This window comes from Mytilus galloprovincialis, chromosome 12 (assembly GCF_965363235.1).
Source record: "Mytilus galloprovincialis chromosome 12, xbMytGall1.hap1.1, whole genome shotgun sequence".
Lineage (NCBI taxonomy): Eukaryota > Metazoa > Mollusca > Bivalvia > Mytilida > Mytilidae > Mytilus > Mytilus galloprovincialis.
In genome coordinates this window covers 20,969,940-20,994,339 of record NC_134849.1, presented here as the reverse complement: position 1 = coordinate 20,994,339, position 24,400 = coordinate 20,969,940, and the positions used below count along the sequence as shown (strand labels likewise).

The window sequence follows — 24,400 nt, the reverse complement described above, 5'->3', positions numbered from 1 at the left end:
CGAAATCGAGAAATCGAGAAATCGAGAAATCGAGAAATCGGGAAATCGGGAAATCGAGAAATCGAGAAAGGAAAAACGCGAAAACGCGAAAACGGGAAATGAAATAGATTTCTCGATCTCTCGATTTCTCGATTTCTCGATTTCCCGATTTCCCGATTTCTCGATTTCGCGTGAAAGTGACAGGAGAGAACGCGAAAACGCGAAATGGCCGCATCCGGCCACCATATTATATAGATTATACGGCAATAAATATTTAAATTGAAAGAATAAGAATATTTTATTATTCCAATCAAGAGCCCTTGATGGGCAGCATAACATGTACACATAGAACAATACATCATGATTTGTAACAGAAAAACATTTTCAAATAATAAAATGAAACATTAAAAAAAAGTTCAGACAGGTGTTATTATCTTCATTCTATAAAAATCAAATACATTTAGTTCCAGGCAGGATCAGAACCTTAAAATCATTACATTATCATTGTTATTACATACATTAATTAACATCTAGACATGTAATAATATAGCTCCCTAAATTTTTAAGTACAGACACATTTTCATTAGTAAATAACCAAACAAATTTTGCCTCATTTGAAAGGGCAGGGTGCTAGTCAGAAAAGGAGCAATTTAACGCGTCAATGTCATTGAAAAAAGGGCAATTATATTTATAACATATTTACATACTGTCACCATGAGACATCTCTCATTGGTGAGAAGTTTTCTATATACAAAGTTGTTAGTAGTTATCTAAGAATGATTGTTATCAGAGCCGTGTTTACATCAGTGTTTACAGGTACCCCTCTTTTCGCCCCTTTTCTATTTTAATCAAAAATTTAAAAAATCAAACTTTCAAAAAGTGAAATAATCAAAATTGCACGTTAGGTTTAGTATTTTAAAGTTTGATCAAATTCCTAAACTATAAAATTTATAAACGATATTTAGAATTTTAATATTTTAATGATTTGGTTAAAATTTCAAAATTTCAAAACTTTTACACAATTTGAAATTTTGATATTTTAAAACTTTGATAAAAATTCCAAAAATCTTAAATTTCAAAACTTTTTAAAACTTTGAATTGATAAGTGTTACACGGACCCAACAGCCGGTGTTTCAAAATTCCACCTAGCAAATCTACAAAAACACAGTCATTCTTTGTAAGAACCATACCCGAATGGAATAGACTACCAGACAATCTCGTGTGTGCTAAGACAATTGAAAGCTTTAAAACTTCGGTTGCTCTCACAACATTGGACTAATTGTTCAGCGCCTCTCTCCCGTTGCCACTGATGCCATATATTGGCGCTGCAACGTATTTATTCAATTTCAGATTCCGAGGGAGTATAGAAGTATAAACTATGATAGTAATTAAAAGATAGAATAAACAAGACAACAACACGCAAAAAATGGGGGAAAGGTTTGAAATTTTAACGAAAATTTAAAAAGATATTTTAAAAAATAGGGAGGGGGAGGGTTCTATGTTCCAAAAGTCTGATATAGTCTAGACTAGACTGAGACTTGAAAAAAGTAAAATCACAAAAATACGTATACTGAACTTAGAGAGAGAGTTCATGAGTGTCGTAACGTATGTAAAAATCTTGCGTTGTATTCACGATGTTGCGTATCAAGAGGGGGTTTCCGGGGGTTGGAACACCCTTTTTTAGACGACCAATACATTTGAATGGGGACATATAGTTGGAAACACACCCCCCTTTTTTATCCCGGGTTGGGGCTTCCTTTACAAAATAGCTGGATCCGCCCCTGTATACTGATCTCATATCATATCATATACTTCAATTAATAGAATGATATATAATAGATTTATAAAGGAATAATGTTTATAATATTTTGTCATCCTTTTCATCGTGAATTTTAACGTGTGTTAACAATTAACATGATTAAATCTCTTAAAGAATTCGTATAGCATGACGTTAAGAACATATAGAAGAGTTCACAAAACTATAGCATTTACATGTACTATATATATATGTATGGCAATTATAAATGAAATGATGATTGTAAATAACGATTTTTGATATATAGTAATGAGCAACCGTCAATTCCAGTAAATACCCTTCAAGCACCCCAAATAACCGGATTCTCAAATACATTACACAATTTAGAGATAGTAAACAAAATCAATCATCAGTAAAATGTCACAATTTAAGGTAAAATCTGATGGAATAGAAGCTACAGTATTGTTTATAGATCAGTGTTTGACCATCACACAAGGAGATATCGAAAGTAAGTAGGAATGTGGCATGTGTGTTGCATGATCGTCCGTTGTCATCTCGTTTTATCAGGTCAGTATTTGGATCTAATGTCAGTTCAGAGGGGCCATTCATAAGGGAGAAATAAACGTTCACAGTGTACGGTAAGATAGTGTCGTTATCTTTTTCAATTTATTTTTATGATAAAAGGTTAGTGCTTTAGTAGACCTTTATGTGTAATTATGTTAATAAATAGCCATTTAAATTTGTTGTTATAAATTTTACTTCAAAATGATTTGCAAATGACCGTTTTTCTTCTTCCAACCATTTTGTTTGATAAAAAAAAAATTATAAAAAAAAAAAAATGCGAAAAAAACAAGAGGCTCTCAAGAGCCTGAATCGCTCACCTTAAATTTTTTGCTTAAATCTTCCTTCAATGATTATTTTGGGTTTTCAATTTATATAAATGGTTCTTCGATTCTGTCATATCTTCTTCAAAAGTAAAAACAAGAGTGGACACACTGAAATGTCTCGTTTGTCTCGTGTTCATAATATAATTTATGATGAAAGTATAAAAAAACATTGTATACCTCAAGCATTACATTATTGCTGTTTACAGTTTATCTACATCTATAATAATATTCAAGATAATAACCAAAAACAGCAAAATTTCCTTAAAATTACCAATTCAGGGGCGGCAACCCAACAACGGGTTGTCCGATTCATCTGAAAATTTCCGGGCAGATAGATCTTGACCTGATAAACAATTTTACCCCTCTGAGATTTGCTCTAAATGCTTTGGTTTTTGAGTTATAAGCTAAAAACTGCATTTTACCCCCTATGTTCTATTTTTAGCCATGGCGGCCATGTTTTTTGATGAAATGGGAATTAAAACACAAACTTTATTTTAGATACCCTAGGAATCAATCAGATGAAGTTTGGTTTGAATTGGTTCAGTAGTTTCAGAGGAGAAGATCTTTGAAATAGTTTACGACGCGGACGACGACGACGGACGGACGGACGACGACGGACGCCAAGTGATGGCAAAAGCTCACATTTCCTTTTGGAAAGGTGAGCTAAAAAAAACTCGAATGAAATAAAGAAATAAAAAGGTATCATTTAATCTATTTGAAGACATAAATTATAATTAAAAGTCAGTACAACAAAAATAGTCTAATTAAAATAAAAATGTTTTAAAAGCATCTCGTCATTATCATGATTATTTCGTTATGTATTCGACGAGTATTCGAGTTACAATTCATCTGGATTCTATTTAGATTGTGGCAAATGAACAGTGACGAAGTAAAAAAAAATAATGACATAAACTGATGGGTGTCATCCTGGTTTGCCCACTTTTAATTGTCTTTTTTTTGTTTTCTTTACTAATAGATAATTGGTAAAATTAAAAGTGGGCAAACCAGGAGTAAACCAAACTGATGAACATGATGAATATTTTTTTTTTTTTTTTTTAATATATATATATATATGTGTTTTTCTCCAAGAACAATTTAATGGATCTGTTTGATTCGATCACGGTTAGTTTCTTTACATCCAGTGGCAAATATTTCATTCATAAACGGGAAAATAAGATCTTATATGTCTGAAAAACAATATATACACATGGAAAAAAGTATTGCAACACCGAATTGAAATTTAAATAAAAAACACTTTTTATTTTTTTGCCATCAGAGTTGAAATAGAACTAGTTAAACATTATGTAAATTTCACCTGAGTTTAATCGATAAATACCGACTCGACAAGTTCTTATCTGCACATGCAGCTACTGTACCCGTTACCAATTAAACAGGGATGAGTTCAATATCGTAGCGGCTACGTAGCTGCTAGCAATATATGTAATAACTAGTCTATAGCTACACGTTCAATAGTCAGAATCTACGTAGCACTACGTAGCTGCTATGATATTGAACTCAGCCCAGATGTTTTTATCCTCATTGTTTTCAAAACTTTAAATAATCAAGTTTATAAAGTTATGTGATTGACACCTTTTAATGGGTCCTCCAAAACTCTTAACTGCAGCAAGAAATTTTCATAAGTGGGGCCCACTGACTGACCTAAGAGGGTCCCGCTCCAGTCACGTTTCAGTGATTCCAAGCAACCAAATTTTTTCCCAAAAAGGGGGGGGGGGCGGGCCCCCTGTGCCCCCCTCTAAATCCGCCTCTGGCAAGATTGCAGATTATCAGATTGAGAGAAGCAGGTATGTCGCTGCGACAATTGCACGTATTGTTGGTCATCACTATTCCACTATAAGTCGTTTTGAGAATAAAAATCAGGCAACAAACGATGTTAAAGACCTTCCGAGATCAAGAAGACCCCCCAATAACATCTGCTAGGGAAAATAAAGCATAATGAAGGTTGGTCAGAAGGAAACCCATTGCAAACAATACAATCCTATCCAAAAAATAAGAGGCTGATTTTTAATGCTTTCAAAAATCAAGTTGTTGCAATACTTTTTTCCATGTGTATATATATACACAATTTTCCATCACTGTACAAATATCTTTCAAATTTATATCGAGCTAAAACGTATGATGTGTTTTACCGGTCAATCAGGCCGTGCGTATTGCTTTATGTTTCTTTATTTTACATTGGGTAGAGGTATAGGGGAGGGTTGAAATCTCACATAACGAGTTTAATCCATCGCGCATTTTTGCGCCTGTCCCAAAACAGGAGCCTCTGGTCTTAGTGAGTCTTGTATGATTTTTAATTTGAGAGCATTATATGTTTTGGAATTTACTGTGATGTCAATTTTCACAAAACAAGTACATACTTTTATGTAGGGGGTCAGCTGAAAACCACCTCCGAGGGCGAGATCTTCTCGTTGCGTTTAATACCCATTGGTGTCCGTCATCTATTATCCGCACTTTGGTCGGATGATGTCTCCTTGACATATTCCCCATTTCCATTCTCTATTTTGTTGGTAGGATATCTATCAAGTTCGGCTCCCTACCCCCTCAAACAGGCATTTGTTGCTATCCATGGAAAGGTTGACTATTTATGTTTGATAGACGATTTGTTTCTTCTGTCCGCCTATGATATCTAACGTTTGAATTACTTTACTCTGTATTTTAGCTAGGATACAATATGCAGATATTATTGATATGGATGACCCATCGACGGGGGAAACTGACGAGCAGACATCAGATTCAAACTTATATTACATCAGACCTTCAGGAGGTTTTAACACACTGGAAATGAAAACTTTACAGATCAGTGCTGGAAGTTCAGACATCAAACAGATGCAATCAGAAATAAAACGAAACCTTAGTGCAGGTTTGTGGACATTTTTTTTAACGTGTGTCAATCAGCGAAATCAGGCCGGAACACATTTTTGTTATACATATTGAACAAAACGATGCTAGTTAATTTTGCAATGGTCACATTGACCACTGAGAATACTGACCAAGCGGTATTTTTAATGTGATACATTACACGTTGTCAGGAAGACCAGGCCGAATAAATTGAGATACTCATAAAAAAGACAGAAAGTCAACAACAAAATTACAAACATAACCTACCAACTGAAGAGATTATTGTCTTTTACCAGGTACGGAATCGAAACATCGACCTCATTGCATATATTTCAGAAAGATTCGAAGCGGCAAAAGGTTTTGGAAATTTCAGTCTTTTTTTTTTTTGTATTTTAGTGAAAGAAAGACCAAAATCAGTGGTTATTTTCCTAAATCCTATTGGAGGTTCTGGTAATTCGGAGTCAATTTTTACAAAAGAAGTCGAACCTATTTTGAAACTTGCCAGCATTAAATACGAACTAATAGGTAAGTTGGATTTTTGTTATCACTATCAATTCCGGAAAGCTATAAAGTGACTTTGTTAAATATAATTGTTCATTAAGCTACTGAAACTCCTCAAATAATTGTTATCATAACAATTTATAACTTACAGAAAACACAGTGAATTCGTTGAAAAAAATATTAAAACAGGTGTTTAATTCGTAGTATACACCGATATACTTTATATATTGAAGATAAAACATCTAGAATAAAAGGATTATTAATCATTATTTCCGTAAAATATGGAAAATATTTCTGACAAACTGAAAATAATAAGAAACATAATTATTTGTGATAAACATATTTGAATTGATTGGTACACTGCATGTTTGGATGCAAGACTACAATACTCTTTTATAGATGTTTTCGGAATGATAAAAAATATTATGAATCGAAAAAATTTAAGCGCGAATATTAAAGATTTATTTAATCATAATTTTTTATCTAGTTTCTGCGACACCAGACCACGCAAAAGAATTGCCAGCTTCATTTGACTTCAGCAAATATGACGTGTATGTATCATTAATTTGTTTTTGATTTGATAGAAATCCTTCAATAGTTACCTCTACTAAAGGAGAAAGTATCATGCAATGGTTACTCCTTAGATATATAACATTTTTATCATACCACACTTTATCCTTTTCTATATAAAATAAGTACACAATGTAATGACTGTTTTGAAAAATGCAAGCGTTGACCTATTTGACCGGTCAATAGTTTTCAAAGATTGGACCTCGATTAAATTATTCGAGCGCGAGCGTCAGTTTATTTCGCGGAATTTCAGATGAAGCTACGGGATTGGATAATGTTGAGAATAGCACGGGAGTGACGATGTCGCGTTTACCTGATGTATCAAAGGATGACAGTGCGGGACGTAGCCTCAAAATTCAGATTTTATGAAGTTAACGTGAAAAAGTACGGTTGTGTTAATGCTTTTTTTTTATTACGATTGTTGATTTATCACCGATATTTATTGTCTGTTGTCTCTTTCGGTATAATAAAACACTTGCTGACTGATTATTCGTGGAATAGTAAGTTTATTGTCCCCTCGGATACAACTATTGACCTCGGCTACGACTCCGGGCAATAGTTTCAACTCGGGGACAATAAACTTACTATTCCATTCACACTGTCAATAAGTATAACATATTACTAATATGCATCGCCTCTGAGGGTATCACCAGGTCAATACTGAGTCAGCACTTTTGCCCGGACATGAAATATGATCATAGTTACAAAACTTTGAATTGTACGAAATACTAAGGATTTCGTACTCCAAAAATAGATTACCTATAAGCTGTAGTTGGCAAAGCATTTTGGGTCCTCAAAAATCTTCAACTACGTACTTTATTTGAGCTTTAACATTTTTGATTCAAGCTTCGTTGATCATGACGAGTCATTGAAGACTAAACTCGCATATGTCGTGCATACGCCTTGTATTTTTGTAAGAAAAAAAAAGAGACGAAAGATACCAAAAGGAATTAAAAACTCATCAGTCGAAAATAAACTGACAATGTCATGGCTAAAAAAGAAAAATACCAACAGACAAACAATAGTACATATGTACACACAACACAACATAGAAAACTTAAGACTGGGCAACACGAACCTCACTAAAACTGGAGATGATATCAGCTAGATGCCCTAGAAGGGTAAGCAGGTCCTGGTCCTGTTAGCTTGTTTTACAACCACTGGATCGATTTCACTGCTCGGAGAGGTTTTTACCCAGGATTAGCACTTCTATGTTGGCACAAAACATAGGTTTTCATACCTTATTAGAAACACCTTTCGTAAATAAACTCACCATAGATACAAGGATTACATTTATGTACACCAGACGCTCGTTCCGTCTACAAAAGACTCATCAGCCAGTTACTCTTTAATCAAAATAAAGTACAATTGTAATAAGTAGAAGAGTATTGAAGGCCAGATAGGTTATTGAAGAGATCATTTTAATGGTCGTCAATGCTCTTCAACTCCTGATTTGGTCTTAAACTTATTTAAGGCAGTTCGCTTGTCATGTTTTGGGATTTTTGTCAGATTTTCGGAATCCTCTGGTTTTATCCAATTGAATGCCTTAAAAAATTTGCCTATTAACCCCAATTTTTCTTCTTATGAATCTTTTACATATGTTATGATAAGCCATCTGTAAAAGTCTAATGAAATTTTAATTATTTTTAACAGTTTTTGAGAACTTATACTTGTCAGTAATAAAGCTATATATATGTTTTTTGCTCTTTTGATTCCTTTAGCAATCCACTATCAATATAAACTAGTGTTTTGAAAAGTTAATTATTTTGAAACTGAGAAGCAAAAGAAATTGATAAAAGAAAAGTTTTTGTATTCCGTGATAAAATGTAAAAAATGTACATTCTCTATCATTTGCCTTTTTTGTAATAATTTTAAACATTAATTTTCTTCAACAGAAAAAATATAAGCACACATACTGAATGCTGAATTTCTCCTCATATGTAACTTTCTAATCCTAAACCTTGTGTCGAAGACGTTCGGTGACATGTAATTCCTCAAATTCACTCATGCATTATGACTGTGATGAAATAATTGCTTCAATGGATTGGTAATCCACACCATCTCCTATCTTTCTATCTTATCTACATAAAAGAGGAACGAAAGATACCAGAGTGACAGTCAACCTCATAAATCGACAATAAACTGACAACGCCATGGCTAAAAATGAAAAAGACAAACAGACAAACAATATTACACATGATATAACATAGAAAACTAAATAATAAACAACACAAACCCCACCAAAAACAAGGGGTAATATAGGCTGAACTGTTTCCTTTGTTAGGTTAGTTATAATGGGAGGAGATGGAACATTGAACGATCTGGTAAATGGTCTGTTACTAAAGAAACAAGCTGAAAGAAATATTGATGTGAATGATCATCACGCTGCTTTAGATCAACTTGACATCCCGATATCGTTTATACCAGCAGGTATTAAATATAGAAAGATACATGAAGTTGGATAATTGTATTTGTTTAGCAATTTTTCAAATGGTGACCGCTTTTGTCATTCATCACTATCGTCCATATTCTGACATATATATATATATATATATATATATATAATATGTAGTTCGATGAACTATTTCACCTACACTCATGATAACATAGGGTCGTCGATGATTTTTTGGCATTTATCTACTAACAATGAAATACAGGCAACTTCAAACGATATTCAATTTTACCAAATTGTTATAGTGTATAAGCACAATGTAAAGTTTGAACTCTCACAAACAGTCGATAAGCTGTTAATAAAATTCACAAAATACCCCTTTATAATAAGAATAACTCATCTAACATATCATTGTTACGCCAACTGTGCGTTTTGTGTATATACTAAGATTCAGATCAGTTGCTCTCGATTTAAAACAGTAGTTCAACTAAAATACAAAGCATATCTAAATGCAGCAGAGTTTAAGTTTTTTTTGTTGTGAATCAAATCCTTTTAACCTTCTATCACAATCTGTCGATTTTTTCTAAAAAAATATACCAGAATGCCTCACTCGTCTTAACTCGACCGAGTCTGTTCCTCCAGCTAAGATAAAGAAGGAGAGTAGCGGATTTACCCGAGAATTGCTGATTGACTCAACTTTTATATTCACTAGGTACTGGTAATGGAATGGCCAACATTTTGTATGGTTGTGTCGATGTCGTCACGTCAACTCTACATTTAGTTAAGGGTGAGTAAACATGTACATTTTCATCGCACTGGAAGAAATACACAGACTACTCTCTGTTTACTTAGAAGTATGCCCTTTCATCATAATTCGTGAGGTAAATGCTACAAATTTACAGTATTGATTTCTTACAAATTCGTAAGGTTTCGCGGAACCCACTTTTTTCTTACTTTATGAATCTAAAACTTTAACTGCAGACCTTATGTAATGTAAAATGGAAAAAAAAGTAAGTCCATTCATATGTTATAAAGGGAAAAACAGGAAATAAATTTTGACACTATCTTATGATCATTAGTATCCGTCTGTCCAAGTTTGGTACACATCCAGGATCGTTTAAGAAAGTTGTCATTTGTATGACCAGTCGTATATCGAACCTCCACCAAACCTTACGTAAGAACAGTATGCTACAACGAGATCACAATCTAAGGGAGAATTGAGCTGAAAGAAGCATGACGTACGTAAATATCTCCACACTTAAAGATAGGAAGAGATGGCAATGTCATTTGCTAATAGTAAATAACAACAAAATATATCTGTTTCTTGTGTGTTATATCCATCTTGTGTAGAACTTAAAGGATTCTCTTTGTTCAAATCTGGATATCTCAATTTCTACTTAGTCTAGCAGATTCTGGATCCCACAAAATTCTTATTTGTACTTTAACATAAGCCTGATAAAAGATGGGCGAAAATTACCAGAGGTACATTCAAACTCATAGATAAAAATAAACTGACAACATCACGGTTAAAAAAGAAAAGACAGACAGACAAGTAATAGTACACAAGATAAAGACACTCAAAAAATGGAAATTTGTGAGATACCATATCCTTAACTTTAATAAAAAAGTGTAATTTATATTTTGTTTTGAAGGTGGTATAAAAGATTACCCAGTATTTGGTAATTTTTGTGAAAACAAGCTGGTGGCATACTCTTTTATGATGGCAGCATATGGATTGTTTGCAGATCTGATTCATTCGGTGGATTCTCAACGATGGTTGAAAAAACTGAGATATTTAGGTAAGTTGAATAGTAATAAAAAAGGTGATACAAGGGAACAATCAAAAACCATAAGTCTAAATAAAAATAGGCATTGCCAAAAAGGAAATAAAAGGACAAAAAACATCACACTTCACGGAAACGAAAGACTGCACAAAAGACTTATCCGTGACGCTCGAACAAAAAAAAGTAAAAAGGCCAAATAAAGTACGAAGTTGAAGAACAAAGAGCAAATTGTGCTCTCATGTGAACGTCATGGATGAAGCTATACCAAGAATAGCACTTTGGACGAACAAACGTAAACGTTTTAAAATAGGGACGAAAGATACCAGAGGGACTGCCAAACTCATAATTCGAAAATAAACTGACAATGCCATGGCTAAAAATGAAAAAGACAAACAATAGTACACATGGCACAATAGTACACATGACACAACACAGAAAACTAAATAATAAGCAACACGAACCCCACCAAAAACTAGGGGTGATCTCAGGTGCTCCGGAAAGGTAAGCAGATCCTGCTCCACGTGTGGCATCCGTCTTGTTGCTCATGTTATAACAAAAACATAAAGGCATCTGGTTGTTTTCCTCTTATAGTTTAAAGTGTTTTCATAAATATAAAAAAACAAAGAGATGTAGTGCATACATAAATGAGACAATAGACCAAATAATAAAAAAATCAAAAGCCAGCATATAGTCATAACGGTAGTCGGTGAATATATAATTGGCAAATCTCTTAAGCGTTTCGACTCTTAGTTGTGTCAAAATTAAACAGTTTAACCGGAGTTCAACCATAAGGTATAAAAAAATAGGACTGTGAATAAAGATAACAGTAATATACCACTGTGCAATAGTCATAAATCGATTTTGCGAGAACCAAACTACAACCGAAATAAACACATCAACTATAAGAGGAAAACAACCAGATGCCTTTATAATCCCACAAATTTTCCAACCTCTTGTCCAGTAGTACTACTAAGAGTCCGGTCAATACATATTATTTAGATAATAAAGAGGATAATAAGTTATTTAAAAGTCATTTTGAGATTGATTGAAATTGACATTTAATACGAATTAACCTGCTTTGACATTGTATTAAGTCATGCAATTCTTTACATAATTTTATTAGATTATTGTTTAAACAAACAGAATATTTCCTTGTATTAAGGGGTGAAATACTTTAATATTTTCAGTTGTACCAATCTGGTTTTTCCTTTTCAAGGGATTGAGGAATTTTGATGCTGAGTTGACTTTTGAATATACGTAAGCAATTGTTGTTTTACAGATTTGCAAAATCAAATATCTAAATATGATACTTAAGATAATTTGTTTTTTTTTTAAAGAATGATATGTAGATAGTTATCAAAGGTACCACGCTTATAATTTAATACGCCAGACGCGCGTATCGTATATATTAGACGCATCAGTGACTTTCAAAATAGTTAGAAAGCCAATCAAGTACAAAGTTAAAGAGCATTGATGACCAAAAATTCCAAAAAGTTGTGCAAAATACGGCTACGGTTATTTTTGCTTGTGATAAGAAAAATCCTTAGTATTTGAAATAATTCATACTTTTGCAAATAGAAAAATTATAAAAATTACCATAAAATTGATATTCATGCCGAATTACTGACTACTGGGCTGGTTATACCCTCTGGGACGAAACGTCCACCAGCAGTGGCATAGACCCAGTGGTGTTATAATTTAATACGCCAGACGCGCATTTCGTCTACATAAGACTCATCAGTGACGCTCAGATCAAACTACTAGTAGTAAGAACTCTAAATAAATTCAAAGTAGAAGAGCATTGAAAATTCCAAAAAAATTTGTGCCAAATACATATAAAATACGGCTTAGGTTATTTAAGTATGGGATACGAAAATCCTTAGTATTTCGAATATTTCATACTTTTGCAAACAGAAGATTATAAAAGATTTATAAAAATTACCATATAGTTGATATTCATGTTAACACCGAATAACTGACTACTGGGCTGGTTATACCCTCGAAAACGAAACGGCCACCAGCAGTGTCATAGACCAAGTGGTGTAAATGGTTATCAAAGGTATCAGGCTTATAATTTATATAATATGCCAGACGCGCTTTTTGTCTACATAATACTCATCAGTGAAGCTAAGATAATAATAGTTAGAAAGCCAAACAAGTAAAAAATTGAAGAGCATTGATCAAAATTCCAAAAGGTTGTGCCAAATACGGCTAAGTTTTGTTATTCATGGGATAAGAAGATCCTTAGTATTTGGAATAAGTCATACTTTTGCAAACAGAAACTATATTAAAATTATCATATAATTGATATTCATGTCAACACCGAAGTGCTTCATAGATCAAACCATCCAAAACAAGTGGTTGTTATATTGACAACAAACTAGTTTTTGGTCCCCACTTTTATAAGGACACATCTGGATAATATATAGAGACTAACTTTCTTGAAGAACATAGTTGCTTTTGATAAAAATACAAGCTGTCCGTTGCCAAAAATGTCAAACAAACAAAACAAATATGTTGTTAATATTGAAATGTATCATCTTATATATACCAATTGCAATGAAGTTTTCTTTGGAATTACACATGCTGTTTGTGGACTTCTCGTCCAAAGGCTAGCATCGGCTCAGTAGTTGCTACTGGGATAATTCAAGACTAATCTTCACTGAACTAGTACACACTTTTATTAAGGGGTAATCTGAGGACCACCTCCGAATGTGGGATTTTCTCGCTTCGTTGAAAACGCATATGTTGCCATCGGCTGTTATCTCTTCTTTAGCCGCATTTTTGTGTCTTTGACATATAACCAATTTAAATTCTTAATTTTCTTTTCTTTAAATATACATTGGTGGGTTGAACTATTGAACTATTGTTATTAATAACCTTAAACGCAAAGTTGACCATAGATGGGTTTGACTTTTTTTTTAGACCATAGATGGGTTTGACTTTTTTAAGATACCTTCTGTTTATATAGTTCCTCAATATCCAAGTGGCATTAAAAACATTAGAGTTCAAAATGTTGGGGTTTCGAATAATCTAAATTGCAGTTCCAATTGATGAAATTAGGAAAACGATGTTTCCATTTGTTGGCTTTTCACTTTGAAAAAATATAAGAAATAAAAAGTACTGCAGCCGATGTGTTATCTGTAATTATGGTAGAATGTTGTTGTGAATATGTTTCTCTTTTAAGACAAAAGAAAAAAGAGGACAAACAAAAATCATCAAATCCAGAACAAGCTTTGGAAACAGGTAAAACATATTTATATATATATATATATATATATAATCATTCAACGATACATACTAATATTTGATTCAATAACGTTAACGATTCCAATTGTATTGCACCAGATTCGCACTTCGACATTTTTTTTTAACTTGTGTGTCATTTCTTCGACTTTCGTTACTATTTGATAGTGTTTAACAGGGAACCTAACTCTATTGCAGTTTACATTCAGATATTTTGTAAGGAAAATTACGCTAGAATAACTGTACTAAATTTACATATAAACTTAACAAGTATTAGACAGATTGATCCTCACATATTATGGCTTTTCATTTGTGGTCGTTTGTTTACTGTCTGTGAAACATGTATTTAGTTTTTCGTTTATCATATTGTAACAAATCAAGTCGTTAGTTTTCATTTGTTTGAATTATTACGATATGGGTCTTGCTCTATGTTGAAGGCCACATGGTGTTCTAATTTGTTAAAATCGGACTCTTTTGAACGTTGTTAGATTGTTATCACATTGACAATTATACAACATTTTATTTGATATGAATATGAAGAACAAACGTGAAGGCGGCAATCAGGATGTTCATACAAGACGGACCTGCGATATGTTAGGTTGAGCTGTTGCAATTCTACGAAATTCTGTCTTTAGAGTCATGTTTATTTGTGCTGTAGTACATTTTGTTTGTTGTTTATTAAAGAGGGACGAAAGATACCAAACGGACAGTCAAACTCATAAATCTAAAACAAACTGACTACGCCATGGCTAAAAATGAAAAAGACAAACAAACAACAGTACACATGAAACAACATAGAAAACTAAAGAATAAACAACACGAACCCCACCAAAAAACTAGCCGGGTGATCTCAGGTGCTCCGGAAGGGTAAGCAGATCCTGCTTTACATGTGGCACCCGTCGTGTTGTTTATGTGATAACAAATCCGGTAAATAGTCTTAATTCGGTAGGTCACATTCATGAAAGGGAAGGGGATGGTAGTTACGACGTAAGGAACATATTCGATATCATTTGTGAAACAGTTATTCCATAACGGTCAACCAACTCGTGATGGCGTCCGTACTTGTGTGGTTTGTTGGTGGGATATTTTTGTTTGGTCCTTGTTTATCTAGTTTAGTAGTTTCGTTGATAGCTATTTATTGACTGCCGTCGGCTTGTGAGATTCATGTTTTGGTGTAGTTGTTTATCGTGTTTAAGACTGTTGTTTTATTATGTTTATATGTAAGACGGTAACGATTTTTGTCTATTTTTGTGGCAGTTGTCATTCTGCGATATTGTGTCTAATTACTTTTTATTATTCCACAGAAACCGAACACATGACATTGATGAATGTAATGGCTTTAATAGATAAAATTGCATTTGGTGTCGACGATGGGCTGAGTGATGACGAATCAAATAAACTCGAGTTTGGTAAAGAATTTGGATTAATGATTTATAAACCTGCAGGACGATTCGCAATGATAAAACATTTTATTCAACTCGGAAAAGCTGCGTCTAAAGAATTTGTAAGTAAAGGTCTGGTCATTGGTTGAATGTCCATTGGAAAAAAGAACGGATTTAGGGGGAAGGTGGCGCCCCCCTTTTTTGTGGGAAACAATTTGGTTGATTATAAAGGGAATCATGCACTGACTGGAGTGGGCCACCTCTTAGGCAGTCAGTAGACCCCCTATTAAGTATAAAATAACTACGTGCTTGTGTACACTTTGGAAAATATTACCCAGAATGCACCAGGCAAATGTGATAATCTCGAGCTTATTTGAATCGAGACTAACTTACTATCATATGTTGGAAAGCAATAGTTGACTGCATATCTGATATTTAAACCTGGATTTCCAATACCATAATTGTAAATGTGTAAAACTACTATAGAAACACATGAGGGGTTGTTTGTATATTTCTTAAAATGTGCACCCCTTGTGCTCTATAAAGGACCGTTTCGCCTTTATTTTTTGTCATTAGCTTAGACTTGCTACTTTTTGTAAACGTATCATTTTGTTAAAAAAGTTATCGTTTAACATATATTATCAGTTGATTTTTTTTTTCACCGAACAAAATATTTCATTGTATATCGATTTGAACCTTTTTGTGTTTTTAAAAGTTAAAAAGTTTGAAACCTTTTGCTTGTACATTTTGTAGAAATGACATGTTTGAATTTATTGATTTCTTACATATCTTATGATTTTGTATGAATGTCATGGCTAAAAACGAAACACGACCAAAAGACAAACAACTGTAAACAAATAACAACATACTAAAGACTGACCAACACCAAATCCGGGAGTGATCTCAAAAGTTCCGGAAGGTTTAACATATCCTGCCTCATTAGTCGCGGAAGTAAAAACAAGTAATAGTTCTTATTCTGTAAGTACATCGTACAGTTGGTTTGGGTTAATGATATTTGATATTCAGTTTTGCTAATTGGTACATTTATACCATAACATACTCAGTAGTATGACATTAAAACGATTTTATGTGCAATTAACCATGTTAACAGACATTTTGAAATTTCACACTGAATTCTGTCGTCAATTATTTTTAATTCTATACAATATTAAGCGTACCATATTGTTTTCAATTTGTAGATAGACAGATGCGATTTCCTGTCTTTCAAAGTTGTCAAAGCATTGACAATTAGAATCCCTAAGTCAGAATCGGACATGGATCTTTTAATTAACCTTGATGGACAGATTTATAAGTTGACAAAACCAGAAATTTATATAACGTAAGTATATACAAGTTGCCAATACACTAAGCATGGATAAGATATAATATTAGTAATCAAACCTGTTTGAGAGACCACCTGAATTAAGCAGAAACCTGTTAAAAGACCATCAATTCTAGATCCCTCTGTAGTTTTTTTCATATAAATTGAACCTGTATGTAACGATAACCTGTCTTAAGAGACCACTTTTTTGCTCTCCGTTAAATGGTCTCTTTAAACAGGTTTCACTGTTCTACAATTTTATCAGTCTGATATAAAAGAAAATCTAGTGCAATGCCTGTTTCAGGATAAATACGCACAATCAATTCATGAGGTTGTGGAAGGGGAATACAGAACAGTGAATATTCGACCAATACGGGGTGAATTTAATATATCAAAGAACATACAAAAATAGTAGTGCTGTCAATGGTTAACCGGTTAAACGCGGTTAACCGTTTGAACGAACGAATTCCGAATACCAAAAACCCTTACCGGTTAACAGGACTTTTTTGTGAATTTTGATAGATTTGATATAAATTTGTATTGAAATCATAACGTTGAATATTTATGTTTTCTTTTAAAATTGTCGTCGTGTTAATTAATTTGACAGATCAATTGTCTAATATATTGATTGCTATTGTTAAACCCAAAATGTTAAATTAATTAGTAAGATCTTGCTCTCCGCTAGGGGCAAGATCTTCAGGAAACATAATTAGTATACATGTTTTTTTTAACAGTAACTTTAAATCAGTAATACGATTAAATTTTACGATTTACTTCATTATACGTCGTGCAAGGCTTTGTCATACTTTCATCTAAATGCTAACTAAAATATTGTGCAATGCAAAGCAATGTGATTGTAATCAATGTATACTTAATAGTACGAGTACCAGGCTTAATTATTTCAAATCAAAAACACTCCACATTATTTTCGGAGACAACAAGAGAAAATGAAAGAATCATTGGTTTCAGACATATTAAATTCTACGAGATCAAGAAGGGTTTTTTTTTAATCTGAAGTTAGAACAGACGCCGTAGTTGATCTGGTGTATTTGATGATTAAAAATCAACTCCGCCAGGAATCTTCACAGACAAGCCTTATAATACCGAAGGACAAACTTCAATTTATCGTATTATAAAAACATAAATGTATGACTTGGACGGAAGGTTTTCACTTTGTCACTCATACCACATCTTCGTATATCTATGTGTAGGGTGTATAGATAAGGCCTTCAACTTAAACAACCGGTTAACTGGATAATCGGTCGAACGATTATCCGAGTAACCGGTTAGGCAAAAGGAAACGATTTGACAACACTAAAAAATAGACAGTAGAGAAGAATGAGGTCACTGTGCTAAAATATGAAGAAATGAGAATTATTGAAAAAAGTCTGAACATATTAAAAATTGAGAAAAATTACCTAAACGCCAATGGAATACAGAAACGAAAGACCCGCTATCCAGACGTGCAGTTACATTCTCATCTCACAAGAGGTCTGAAAGAATTACAAATGATTTTTTTTTTCGATTTTCTGATTTTCTTTATCTTATTTAATTGATTTTTAATTCCTTTAAACTTTTTTGTTTCGACCACCACTGATAAGTCGTGTGAAATAATGCAGTGCACAACTGTTTTCCAAAAATGTCATCACCCTGTTACCCATCAATTGTTTCTTTTAACTAAGCTTCATATCGTTTATTTAATTGTTTTTTGATAGTTGTATTTTGTTTTACTGAGACACGTTTTCGTTGTACGTTCTGCTGGTGAGTTATGTTTAGCATTTGCTCTTCCAAACTATGGCGGGTACTCAATGAAGGTTAATTTACACAAACTTTATAAAAAGAAATTATGACTAAAAAACAAAACAACTTTGGAAGAATATATAAACATATCCTCCAGCCGTTTTTTTCGTCATATATAACAGTTGATACATTTCATCAGAGATTACCCCTGGTTTTAGAGTGGTAAGTATTGCGCATTATTTTGGTGTTTTATCATGACAAGTGTTTCGTGGTATAGTTTGTCTTCTCATTGTGTATGTTCTGTTTTTTGTCATGATGTTGTCAGTTTTTATCAATTGATGAGTTTTTACTGTCCCATTGCATTTTCACCTCTTTCGAGGTACAAGAACATGCATTTCTGATTCGATTGTATATTTCAGGTTGATACCCAATGCAATTAAAATGGTATCGTCATATTCTAGAAGTACAAAACAAACGTCAAACATTACTTCAACGGACACTGTACTGTGATCAACATAGTCAAATTGATGTTGTATATAGAAGAATATATTTATGTAGAAAATAAGTCAGATATCGATAAATATTTCGAAACGGTTGATGAAGCTCCTTCCCGAAGATTGACTTATATATATAAACATTGATTACTGACTATCAATAACAAAAGTGTAGTAATAGTTTGTGGAATATTGATGGGGAAATGACGAGCATGTTCGTTGTTTTAAATGAGCCTGAAACGTTCTGTTATAATTATTCAAAAGGGATAATTGTATATTGATGCATAATCCAAAAACCAAAAACTTTGCGAGCATTTATCAAAATTAAAAGTGATGAACTAATGTTTTTTTATGTCTCAAGTCATATCTAGGTTTCAAAACTCGATTATTTGTACATGTTTAGAATTTAGAAAGCCTTCAAGTTTTTCTATCATTTTTATGTTGTTATTCATCTGAACTTTTATATAATTTGATACATGTATGCAGATTTTATTATTATACAAATATATAAACTTTCCAAAAACGTTTTTTTTTAAAGCCTACATTGTATGTTATGGTCATTACCATTCATATATATAATATTTATTAATGTACATAAATGTTTTTATCGTCTCTCATACATTTTTACAGATCGGCTTATGTTTACAAAATGTATCTTTTATAATTGTATTATGTAATTTTATGCATAAGGTGAAATTTTGTTGTCGAATGTATGAAAGATCAAGATTTCGATGCGTTAGATTTCTCCGTTTTTAAAACAGATGCTATTAAAGATTATACCAAAGGGACATACAAACTCGTAAGATGAAAATAAACTGACAAATTCATGGTAATATATAGACCATCAGAGTAACAACTGTATACAAAACACAACATAGAAAAATAAAGACTGAGCAACACAAGTCCAACCAAAAAACTGGGGCTGATGGCATGTACACTGGAAAAATTTTACATGTGGTACCCGTTGTGTTCCTTAACGTCGTACTTGATTTTGGTCTGTCAACTGTTTTGATTGGAAAACCTCTAATGAAAAGTCCGATGTTGAAGAAAGAAAATAAATAAAATTGATAAAATACTGAACTTCAAGAAATTTTCAAAACAAAAGGCCCTTATCGAATTGCAAAATCAAAACATCAAACACAGCAAACGAATGAAAACAACTGTCATAATCCTGACTTGATAAAGGAGTTTACTTATTCTGAACATGGTATTTTATATAGGTAGCTAAACCTCTTACATGAATGGCAGTCGTGTATCATTCTATTAAAATATATATTCACAACAATATGTGGACATAACAGGTCTATTGTCGAAAATTGGGTACAACAGTCAACATTGAGGTATAATATTGATCAGTTATCACTTGAAACGAGAGTCTGTGTTACTAGAATATAATCCCTGTATCTTTGGTTAGTTCTTATAAGCTTTGTATGCCTGCAGGTGATAATAAAATGTATGCTTACCTGGACGTGAGAGATGTTCATGAAAATAGATCAGACGATAAATGCTGCTACATAATGCCATGACAACATGTTGCTAGTAAATTATCGTATCGGACAACAATACATGACGATGGGTTAAACATCTATGAAAAGTCGGTTTTAGATTGTTTGTCTCTGTGTGTGCACTTCTATTGTAAGGGCACAATCCTGTTTGAGGAAGTCTATGTTAAGAAATTACGGCAAGTTGACAATGAGAAGTAAATTCGTCACGTTTTTCAATGAAAAATTCATCAGATTCAAGTGTAAAACCGTCCATCTGTATCATTGTCAAGTAGAACTGAATTTGTCTTACCAAAGAAATATATTTGCTGTGATATTAACGTAAACAATTATACTTATTTAAAGGGTCACTAGCTGTCAAATTCATATTCACTGATTCTAATCAAATTCTCATATTTGATTAATAACAATGTAAAACATTTATCCAAACTATTAAAAGTCTAAATAAAACAATAAACAAGGCACAGGCATGGAAATACGTAGTTGGTTTCGTGTGTATTTGAGTCTAGACGCCATCTAATTATTTATCGAGTTGACCTCTATAGTCATTGGATGACCATATAAGCGATGTAAACATAACTATAGATATAAATAGATTAGCAAACACGTGCTGTTATATTATTCTAGGTCTATTTAATTTCATATTACAGATAAAAAATAAATGTTCATCATGGTTTTACCTGCATGAATGTTTATTTGTGGATCAAATCAGTCAATCAAATGATTTACCTTTGTTTCACTTTCAATGTTGACATTCTCTTCCTTTAAATAACTTTACACATACAATTCACGTGTTATCCATCTCAAACTAAGGGGTTAAATTAAAGTTCACATGAATACGGATTCAATGAGGTCGAGTTATTCACTTGCAAGTGAATAATGCATAGGCAATGTGTTATTGCTTATTTTGACACAATTGAACGTTATTGGCTACTTAAAAGGAATTATTATTTCACTATTTGTATTTCATTACTGATTGAGCCAAAAAAAATAATATATTTAGGTTTTTCATATATCTCGTATCTTGTGCCCCTTTAAGGGTTCATTATAAGAATTTGTTTAAATACAGTATCATACCTGTTTAAGAAATTGGATTCGATTATTCATTTCGTAAATAAAACAAAAACAATTGACAAAAAATCCAAAAACAAATACAAGTCTTCTTTTGTGAGCATCAAAACCATATTTACAAACAAACAAAAAACATTAAATATTATGTCAAATAAAGGCAACATATGTATATATAGTATACCGCTGGTCAAAAGTTATAAATAGATTGAAAGAAAACAAATCCGAACTACAAACTTGAACCGAGGGAAACACATCAACTGTAAAAGGAAAACAAAGGAACAACAGAAACACGGAAATGCCACAAAAATACGCTAACATACATAGAACCAAACTTTTTGATAACATCTGCCATATGCCTAGCAGACTTGTTACATGACATTTTAAGGTATAATATCGAGTTGGACCTGTTGTATTTGCTAGCCAAATCTCCCGCTTATATGGCAATGTTAAAAAATGACATTAAAATGACAACAATATGTGGCAAAAATACAGCACAAACACACGCAAAAACACTAATCACACAGAAACGCACAAATAATTGAACAACATGTAAACCGCAAAAAACAAAGAACATCTTCCATTAATGACAGCCAGCACAGGACTAATGGGACATCTGAATAATGGGGCTACCCCGATTTATGATACTTAATTTCTCCCCTCGTGTATTTTTTCCGAGAATTTTCAATCCCTTTCAATGACAACACAAGCAATTTCTTGTTTCTTGTTTGAAATAAATTAACGGCTATATTTCTCTCATGGGTGATTAAAAATTTCTGATTTTACCACGATTGTGCCAAATACTATAGTAATTTATACGAGTTAAAAAACGAAGTGAAAAATCGACTTAGATTGAGTCAGTCTCTCGAAATGGAAGATATAAATATAGCAGGCTGCAGTTGTCAATTTTCTTTTGTAGACGTCGACAATAAACCTTATATTTAAATTAGTAACATAATGGAATTTAAGACTAATGCTTTTTTATTCCCCTATTCCCCTCGTTTTTCGAGACTTTCTATCTTTTTCAATACAACATATGCAATTTCTTGTATTTGGGAATTGGACATGTTTTGGTGTCGATTGAAAGTAGACCCAGGGTTGCGTTCAATATATTAGCGGCTACGTAGATGTATGACTATTGAACGTGTAGCTAGCCTATAATTATAGCAGCTACGTAGATATTGATAGCAGCTAGGCTAGCTACACGTTCAATAGTCATAAATCTACGTAGCACTACGTAGCATTATTTAGCTGCTTTGATGTTGAACACAACCCTGTTGAAAAATTATTAAATCGTGTTGACGTCATGAAAAATTGATGAAAATCGCTGAAATCGTGTCGACGTCATGAAAAATTGATGAAAATCTCGAAAATCATGATGACGTTGTGAAAAAATGATGAAAATCGCAGAATTAAATGGAGCTTAATTGACTATTAAAATGTTATTAATTAATTGTCTATTAGTTAATAGTATCCTTAAAAGTGATTCGTGCAACGCTATTAAATCACTCTATTAACTAATTGTCAATTAGATATTTAATAGTCTATTAGAAGTTAATAGTCTATTAACTTAATAGACGTTTGTGCAACCCACTCCAGGACATCAAAAACAGTGACGTATTTTTTAACGGATATATAATCTTGAAATTCATTTAATTATTTTCACAATTCTAATTCAAACAATTATCATGATAACGGCAGTTTGAGAGGCTATTTTCAATAAATGCAGTGACGACGGCATAACTATTTGGACTAACAATACCTTATCCTTATACCGGTACAAAAAAGTCTAAATTTCAAATGCACGAGTTCGCTATTTATATTTATATCTATATTTATGTTATTATCAGGTTATATGACCGTCGGCAGTCTTCGGAGGTCATATCAATGGTCAATAAGATGGCATATAGACTTTAATACTCACGAAATGCTGATGCATATGATAGAGCACATGCATTAAGAATTGTTCATTTTATACTTTTTACAGATTAGATATACGTTTTAGTAAGTTATAAATCAAATATGAGAATTTGAGTCAAATCGGTGAACAAAATTTTGACAACCAATATATATACCCATTTAATAGTCCGTCTTTTCGTCGTTTTCTTGTGTCTTTACTTTCACACTCTATATACGTAGTTTCTGTAGATATATATTTTATTACATAACATTACAACTAGAGTATGTGTTTGTTATCGGTTAAAAGATGTATTGAAAACATTATTACAGCTTGTATAATGTAAACGATATAGTAAGGACTATTTTAAGGGTGATTAGCTACGACCGAGGCAAAACATTACGATATCATACCTGCCAACTTTTCAAAACACACATGGGGTTTTTGCGTGCAAGATGGCTGCCATTGTCCTCAAAAACTTCAAGGGGCCTTCAAATAGTTTTTATGGTTTTTTTTGGGGGGCTTTTCCATACTTTTACAAGCCGAAAGTCATTGTAATATTACTTGTTTTGTTTAAAATTGTGGACAAAATTGCTCTTTCAAAATTTCAATTTGGGAGCCTCCATGGGGGAAATTCCCCGCAAATAGTGACAGTTGGCAGGTATGCGATATGATTTTTAAAGTTGAGAAGAATGGAAATGGGGAATGTGTAAAAGAGACAACAACCCGACCATAGAACAGCTAACAGCCGATCGAAGGCCAGCAATGGGTCTTCAATGCAGTGAGAAACTCCCGCACCCGGAGGCGTCCTTCAGTTCGCTCCTAAACAAATATGTATACTAGTTTAGTGATAATGGACGTCATACTAAACTCCGAATTATACGTACACAAGAAACTAAAATTAAAAATCATTTGTTTCAAATATCTATATCAGGGACATTAGGCCGTCAAGCAGTTTGATTATATTACTTCGAGATAATCTTAAATAAATCATCGCGAATGTATTATTGACTTGCAAGCCAATT

The 24,400-nt window shown here is 32.9% G+C and overlaps 1 protein-coding gene across 2 annotated transcripts; it reads left to right on the top strand.

Annotated features, from left to right (window-relative positions):
* Positions 1-2,087: 2,087 nt before the first annotated feature.
* Positions 2,088-19,062, top strand: LOC143053948 (ceramide kinase 1-like). Of its 2 annotated transcripts, none has more exons than XM_076226770.1 (12): positions 2,088-2,243; positions 5,300-5,500; positions 5,875-6,003; positions 6,467-6,530; positions 8,834-8,979; positions 9,654-9,728; positions 10,594-10,740; positions 11,913-11,982; positions 13,913-13,971; positions 15,276-15,475; positions 16,553-16,692; positions 18,834-19,062. In XM_076226770.1, exons 1-12 carry the CDS (start codon positions 2,153-2,155, stop codon positions 18,922-18,924), a joined length of 1,413 nt encoding a protein of 470 aa, XP_076082885.1. In that variant the 5' UTR covers positions 2,088-2,152; the 3' UTR covers positions 18,925-19,062. The 2 variants fall into 2 exon arrangements, with proteins under 2 accessions (XP_076082885.1, XP_076082884.1); XM_076226769.1 differs by having other exon boundaries at positions 2,088-2,247; positions 5,304-5,500.
* Positions 19,063-24,400: the final 5,338 nt, after the last annotated feature.

Excerpts from the sequence above, each read along its gene's own strand:
- LOC143053948 (XM_076226770.1), top strand. The coding sequence starts at position 2,153 with ATGTCACAATTTAAGGTAAAATCTGATGGAATAGAAGCTACAGTATTG. Across the intron at positions 9,729-10,593 it reads AACTCTACATTTAGTTAAGG|GTGGTATAAAAGATTACCCA; the intron begins GTGAGTAAACAT and ends TTTGTTTTGAAG. Across the intron at positions 10,741-11,912 it reads GAAAAAACTGAGATATTTAG|TTGTACCAATCTGGTTTTTC; the intron begins GTAAGTTGAATA and ends TAATATTTTCAG.